Source organism: Serinus canaria, chromosome 1, assembly GCF_022539315.1.
Source record: "Serinus canaria isolate serCan28SL12 chromosome 1, serCan2020, whole genome shotgun sequence".
Classification (NCBI taxonomy): domain Eukaryota; kingdom Metazoa; phylum Chordata; class Aves; order Passeriformes; family Fringillidae; genus Serinus; species Serinus canaria.
This window is the reverse complement of record NC_066313.1, coordinates 103,479,740-103,487,510: the sequence shown is the minus strand read 5'-3', so window position 1 is coordinate 103,487,510 and position 7,771 is coordinate 103,479,740. Positions and strand designations below refer to the sequence as shown.

Below are 7,771 nucleotides of genomic sequence, written 5' to 3'. Positions count from 1 at the left end.
CCACGAGGGTTCCAACTTCTCAGGTAGAAACTTCAAAAGCATCACTGGGTAAAATAAAGCATGGAAAGCACATTTCAAGGTACCTCATTTCTCTGCTACTTTTCTTGTAATGGCTGTCACTAAAATGCTACCAGGTTAGAAAGAAGATTTGGTTCACCAAAGCATCAGGTGTGTGCCAGAGCTGGGGCAAGGAAAGCAGAGGCAGCAACACTTCTGTGGGAGTCACCTCTCAGCTCCAGTGAAATGCTAGATTGGCTCAGGAGGGATTAGGGGACTGGACCCTGAAGCATTGCACACTGACAGATGTTTGGGAGCCCCATGAACCCACTTTGGGCCAAAATATAAGTTATTACTTATATCTAAATGCTGAAACCCCAATTGCATATCTAAATATGCTTATACAGTTTTGGATTGCTGGGGCCCACAGCTCTTTAGAGACCCCAAAGATCAATTAATCTTTTTTTAATGGGAAACAACTAAGTGCTTTTCACTGTAAAAGGTTTAAAATTTTGCTTCTTTCCCTAATTTTGCCTTTCCCAAAACCTAGTTAACTCTAACAGAACAACCTAGGGTTAGCTAAGGTAAATTAACATATGGGTACAAGGAAAAAAGGCCAGGCCTGGGGTATGTGAGGCCTCCTTAAATTTGCTGTCTGCCAGTGGAAATATGACAGTGGAGTGCATGGTCCAATAAGAGTAAATTGAAATTCAGAATTGCTACTTCTGCATCCAAACTGCCATGGCCACGTTTTACAAAGAACTGATCTGCAAACGACAACAACAACATCATCAACAACAACAACAACAACAACAATGTATTATTCTCTTTTGCATGTTCTGGTTTCTTTAAGATATGTTAAAAGGCTGACTTTGCACCATTACAATTTATGCCAGATTAGTTATCATTGGCTTTCAAGCATCTAGCAGAAAGGTTTAAACCTGAGATAAACTCCTTTTTATATACTCTGGCTAGTTCCATAAAAATTCCACTGTATTCTCATCCTGCTCCAGGACAAGCACATACTGTTAGGTGAGCTGGTGATGGATACAGAAACACTGTCAAATCACAGTCTTAGGGAAACTGAAAAAGCTCTGGAAATTCTGGTCACCATCTCTCACCTGGGTCCACCTCAACTATCTTTGGCCCAGGCTCCCAGTATGCTCCTACTTAGGAATCCATGGTCCCTCCAGGAAGGGGACAGTAGTGCCATCAGGAGTGTGTGGTACAGCACATAGGTAGAACTACTTTTCCCTTAATCCCCACATTTCAAAAAACACCCCAGAAAAAAAAAATAGGGGAAATGTGAATGGTGGTCAGTCAACTAATGGATAGTCACAATGAGAAAAGAATGAAAAGCAGCAATATACTTAAATTCCAAAACCTTGTTTTAATAAAGCATTTATTTTCACAAAAGACATATTACTTATCATATCCTTATAACAATATTCCACATTAAACTTTGCTTTTCTGTAGAGAAAAGTTAACTTCTCTTATGTTAATCACCAAATTGCATCTGCTTTACATCTGATCTTAAAATCGATTTTTATTTTTCCACGCTTACACTAAAAGGAATAGTGTGCATTTATAGGACATCAGGATTCAATTCTACCCTGGCAAAAAGCTTTTGTCAAGCTAACAGTGCACTGAAGCACTGATGGCATAAAAACAAATGCTTGTTTGGTCTTGTTCTGAAACTGAAGTCTTGCCCTCTGGCCAAGAACCAAATGTGCTACCAGATGAGTGATATGGAGACACTGAGCAGCAACATGAGAGAGTGAGGCTGCCAAGACTGCACTGTATCACCTCCATATCCAAGGCTTTGTCTGAGTGAAAAAACCCTGTAACCACACACACACACACACACACAACCAACCCAAAACAAAAACTATCCAAAAAAGCCCCAAACAATACAAACAAGTAATCCTTTGTCTGGAAGCTTGTAAACCTATTCATGACTGTACCACAAGGAGCTTGGTAATACCCACGTAACATCAGATCTTCCAGCAGAAACCAGGCACTTTCCTTTTATTCTAAAAGGGTTTTCATGCCATTTTCCATCAAACATTTAGGTTTCTGTGATGGATTTTGGTATTTTGGTTGTGAATAGAATGTTTTGTTGTTAATTTAGCTTGAATGCTATGGACAGGCAGAACCCAGATTTTTAAATAAAGACTGTACAAATTGCTAAATACCAACATGAAAAACACAAATAAATTAAAACATTCTTAATGTTTTAGCTCGGTAATAGATTATCTACCCTGAATAAAATAACTTTCCTTTTATATCAGAGTACATTAAGAATTAGAATGAGAGAAATGAGTTTACATGCACTTGTCAAGAAGGAAGTACACTTACAACTGCAGCAATGTGATTTCTGGCACTGAATAGTAAAGCAAGTTTCTGTTCCAGTGTGGGGTACACATTTTGTTATAATTATCAAAGACAAAGTCTTTTTGTATAAGTTTGTTTAGAAAATGAAGAGTCAGCAAAATCATTATATAACAGACGAATTGCATCTACATTTGAGACTTGTTTGAAAAAGAAATACCTTGAAAAATTAAACGCCTGCAATCAATACTGCAGCAGCGTTTTTTTTTTTTTTTTCCCAATACTGGAAAAAAAATCTATTGTAGACTTGGTATAAAAAGTTATATTAACAAATATTTCCTTTGTCTATAGCCCTGTGTAAGCAGCATCCTCCCATAATAAGCAGAACATTCCCACAGTTGGAGTCCAAGGTCAAAGCTGCAAAGGCAATGATTCCGGTCTCAGCTGCACCGTGCTTTCCCATAGATACTTTCCAAGTTACAAACTCATAAAAAAACACATCTAGATTCCATGGTCAGACTACTAATCTGTACCTCATAGGAGAAATGCTACTAAAGACAACTAAAAGCTTAGTGATGCTCTTTTTCTAAAAACTGGCAAGATTTACCTCTGAAGTTAGTGAACAACCCCTCCCCAAAAAGACTAAAAAGGAAAAAGACTAAAAAGGCTGAAAGAAACCATCTAAAATCCTAATGCTGAGTAAACACTGATGACTATAACAGGAAACAACCTAGAATGGCAAAGAAATATTCTAGACAAATAATGACTGTTTTGTCATTGCCAATTCTACTATCCAAATGAAAAATTTGTTAATATCTAGTGTTAGTACATTTGTTTTGCAAATCTAGCATCTTTTCTTTCTTAGAGAATGTTTGGTGAAACCAGTGACCTGTCAGCAAACTTTAGACATCACCTAATTGGTGCACTGTAGCAGTTCTCTTCTACTGCAAAGCCAATAAAGGGCTTTATCACGTCTGGGTCTGTGGAAAATGTGTTTCATAGGTAAAAGCAAAAGTATGATAATCTAGGTTTTGGACAGCTTGCATTTGTAAAACAGGGTTTACTTGAGAGAGGTAGCCCAGGAGTGTTTTATATAACTTTATAAAAAAGTGCCTAACAAAAAGCACAAATCATTTGTAAAGAATATCCCCTCTGAGTCCAATTGTGAAGAAATACTTAGCGAGAAAAGACTGTATGACTCTATACCTGTGTAAGCTGATAGGGTAGGACTGACTTCACAGGGAAAAGAAATTGCCAAGATCCAGCCCAAAATTGTTTTGTTTCTACAAAATCCAAAGCAGTCAATGGTATTTGCTTAGAAAAACCAAACCAAACCAAAGCAAACCAAACCAAAAATACCAACTCTATGAAAATGCAGCTTTCCAAGGGTGATTTAGTCTTATCTTGGTAGCAGGTACTGGTGGAGAAGGTACAGAATTTTGCTTAAAACCAGCTACTTTCTCTAACTCTCTGTCAAGGTTCTTCCAGATCACACAAACCATAAAATGTTTATGTTTCAGCACATATGCAGCAGATAGAAGTAACTTCATTTTCTGTAGTGTTTATTTACTCTGCTCTACTGCACCCACTTTATTTAGCCCAGCTGAGAAGGTGTTTATTTTTCATTCAAGAATCCATATTTGACAGACACGATTCCCCTGTCCCTCCTGTGTAAACATCAAGGCTTGGAGGGATGGGAGGCTTCCTTGCTTTGGAGTTCATATGCCACTTGGAGGACATGGGTCACAGGAAAGTAAATATCTAAGAGGAGAGATTCATGGAGAACAAGAGCCTGGAGGGGTAATGTGAACGGATGGAACAACATGACATCAGAAAGATGGGCCAGGTGTTGAAAGGCAGAGCAAGGGAATTACTAATGGGAGTGGCTCCATGGGGGATCCCAGTGGGTGCTGCAGAGGCACCAGCCTCAGGGCACCCTGACAGAGCCTTGTTTGCAACCCTCACAGATCTCCCATTTGGGCAGGGACATGTCCGACTCCCCCTCCCTGCATGGCAGCACTGCGGAGTTCATTTGGCACACAAGGCATCACTCCTTAGGGCAGGCATTGACAGAAGTCCTCGATGTCATTAGCGGTGTCACCTTTTTCCCCTCCGGCGGGAATTTAATAATTTGGCCCAATTTAGCGCTCCTTTTTTCACCAATACACCATCTCTCTCTCCTCCCCAGACCTCTCGGGTGCTTGTGAAGGCAGCGGGGCCGCTTGTCATTTCTCGGTGGGATCCCGCGGGGCGGGAGCTGTTCCCTACAGTGGCAAAACCAGAGAGCGGCGGGAGCTGCCCTGCCCTGTTCAAAGCATCCCGGCATAACATCAGCCGGGATGGGCCTCGGAAAGAGGGGCCGGGAAGGGACATCCCGCGGCCCCGCGCTGGGCGAGGAGGCTCCAGTTTGCCGCTGATCGCGCCGCAGCCTAAGGGCAGAGGCGGCCGGCTCGCCGGCTCCCCCCGCGTATCGCAGTCTCAGGGAAGGAGGAGGAGGGTTTGGTTGTTTTTTCATCTCCCCTCCTTCCCCCCCGCCTCTTTTCCAGCCAGTAGAGAGTGAACGGCCGGCACAGCGCCTGCGGCTGCACACACACACACACACACACACACACACACACATAGACACGCACACACCCCCGCCGCCTATAAATAAGTTAAGGAGCCGGGCAGAGGGCGAGCGGTGCGCGTCTGCCGGCGGGACCAGGAGGCAGGGACCGCCCCGCCGAGCCTCCCGGCGGCTCAGCCCGGCCCCCGGAGCCGCGGGTGCCATGGCGTGCGCCGAGCGCTGCTGCCGCTGCTGCGCCGAGGGCCGGCGGCACAGCAGCATCCTCTACAGCATCCTCCGCAGCGAGGAGCGGGCGGTGCCGCCGGCCGGGCCGGCGCCCCGTGGCTGCCCGTGCGGGTCGCGGCGGCGGGTGGCCCTGCGGAGCCCGCAGGTGGCTTGCAAGGCGGCCTCGGCCGTGCTGGTGAAGACGCTGCGCTTCGTCCAGAACGTGCCCTGCTTCCAGGAGCTGCCGCTGGAGGAGCAGCTGCTGCTGGTCCGCAGCTGCTGGGCGCCCCTGCTGCTGCTGGGGCTGGCGCAGGACCGGGTGCACCTGGAGACGGTGGAGAGCGCGGAGCCCAGCATGCTGCAGCGCATCCTCACCGCCCGGCAGCACGGCGAGCGGGCACCTGCACCGGCACCGGCACCGGGCCGGCCGCACCACGGCCCGCACCTGCCCTCGGCCGGCGAGATCCAGGCTATCAAGGGCTTCCTGGCCAAGTGCTGGAGCCTGGACATCAGCACCAAAGAGTACGCTTACCTCAAGGGGACGGTGCTCTTCAACCCGGGTGAGTGGCCGGGCGGGGCAGCGGGGTCTCTGCCACAGGGCAGCGAGGAGGGCGGGGAGAGCCCGCCTGCATCCCCAGGGAGCGGGGCAGAGCCGGGGCTTTCTGCAGGGTGAAACAGGTACTGGAGGAGAGGGACGCGGAGCAAGGTTTCACCTTCTGCCCCTTCCTCAAGACCCCGGCCGCAGGCAGGGACGGGGTGCGGCGGCAGCTCGGTCTGGGGTCCCGAGGGCTGGCGCTTTCCACAGATGCTTTCCACGAACAAAGCGAATTCCAGGCGCCTGGCAGCCGGTTAGAGAAGGCTGGGAGACAGCAGCGGCTCCTTGCTCGTTTCCCTCAGAGGGAACCTCCACTGCACGGCCCGAGGGTAGCGGCTCTGCCCGTGCCGTGCCCGGAGGTCTGCGCGCCCCGCAGAGCAGGGAAGGCTCGGGGCTTCCAGCAACAAAGTGCTGCTGTGGCTTTTGGTGTAGCCGTTGTGATCGGGAGGGTTTTTTGCCATCTCTCTTTGTGGAGACTCCCATAGATGCGGCTCTACCAAGCGTCTTATTATCGCGTCGGTGACTGACCTGAAAGGTAGCTGGCAGGCTGGATATGGCTCTTCCCAAGGATGGCAGCATCCTGTGAAAGTGGGACAGGGCTCTGCTGGTGCTCCTGCTGCCAGACTGGTAGTTATTGATGGTTAGGTTCCTGTAGTGGTACTTTGCATTTATCATCCTGCTTTTGTAGCATTGCTTTCTATACAGATAAGAGGGAAAAAGTTACAATAGTTAAGGTGAAGCTTATGTTACACAAGTCAAATTTGGAAGCTGGTCTAATGCAAAAAGACAGAGGCATTTTTCTGGAAGGAAAAATTTCTTCTCTGAAAGGGTGGTCAAGCACTGGAACAGGCTGTCCAGGGAAGTGGTTGAATCACCATCCCTGAAAGTGTTCAAAAATGTGAAGATATGTTGCTCAGGAGCATGGTTTAGTGGTGGACCTGGCACTGTTAGGTTAGTGGTTGGACTCACTGATCTTGGAGGTTTTTCCATCCAAAATGATTCTGTGGTCACATGTAACCTTAATTCTTCACCTTCCATCTTTCAGTATCCTTACTGTGGTTCATTGGGAAACTTCCTCTCTCATGTTGGAGTCAGTACTTCTTGCCACTTATAAACTGGAGTAGAAACAGCAGTCAAAAGAAGCCTTAAATGTAAACAACGCATTTTTTTAGAAATGAAAATCTGAAAAAGATATTTTTGTTGCCTTCCCCACAGTAATGGTGTTTTGGAGAGCATTCTTCAATCAAAGTTTTTATCAACTAATTTGTTTAACACCTAAGTGAATGTTGACAAACATCATGTTTCAGGTTTGAGAAGAAGAGCATTAAATATCCAGAACACCAGGATGATAAGAATTTGACCTGCCCAATAAAATTTGGCATGTTGACTTTGCAAACAAGAAGTCCTCTAGCAATTTAATTTGCTTCTTTCCTTGAGTGATAATTGCAGTCTGTGAGCTGTTAGGAGTTGTTCTGTAAGAATAATGTTGTCTTATAAACAACAATATGTAAACAAAATAATTTATTTATCTTTTCAGATCTTCCTGGACTGCAGTGTACTCAGTACATTGAAGGATTGCAGAGGGAAGCACAACAAGCTCTAAATGAACATGTCAGACTCATTCACAGAGGTGATGAAGCCAGATTTGCCAAGCTGAATGTCGTTCTCTCCTTGTTAAGATCTATTAATGCTAATGTGGTTGCTGAGTTATTCTTCAGGCCCATCATTGGAGCAGTGAACATGGATGACATGCTTTTGGAAATGCTTTGTGCAAAATTATAATTAAAATTATAAAGGTGTGTAAAATAATGACAAGAAGTCCAGTGCAAAGGAAGCCCCAGAGCAGGATAGTGTAAAGTATTGTAAATAAACTAACTTATTGTTTTTACATAGATAGTATTTTTGTATTACATAATAAAATATTCTTCAAGTTCTGGAAGTAATTTTTATTAAACACAGTGGTTTTGAAATAAGGTTATAGTCATCAAAACAAGCTTTAAGGTTGTAGAGAATGTTCATATCCAAAGTTGAGTGGCTATTCTTTTACCATGCCTAGAATAAAGAACATATTTATTATA

At 45.3% G+C, this 7,771-nt stretch overlaps 1 protein-coding gene across 1 annotated transcript; it reads left to right on the top strand.

The window, feature by feature from the left end:
• Positions 1-5,096: 5,096 nt before the first annotated feature.
• Positions 5,097-7,475, top strand: NR0B1 (nuclear receptor subfamily 0 group B member 1). Its single transcript, XM_009089639.4, has 2 exons — positions 5,097-5,658; positions 7,231-7,475. Exons 1-2 carry the CDS (start codon positions 5,097-5,099, stop codon positions 7,473-7,475), a joined length of 807 nt encoding a protein of 268 aa, XP_009087887.4.
• Positions 7,476-7,771: the final 296 nt, after the last annotated feature.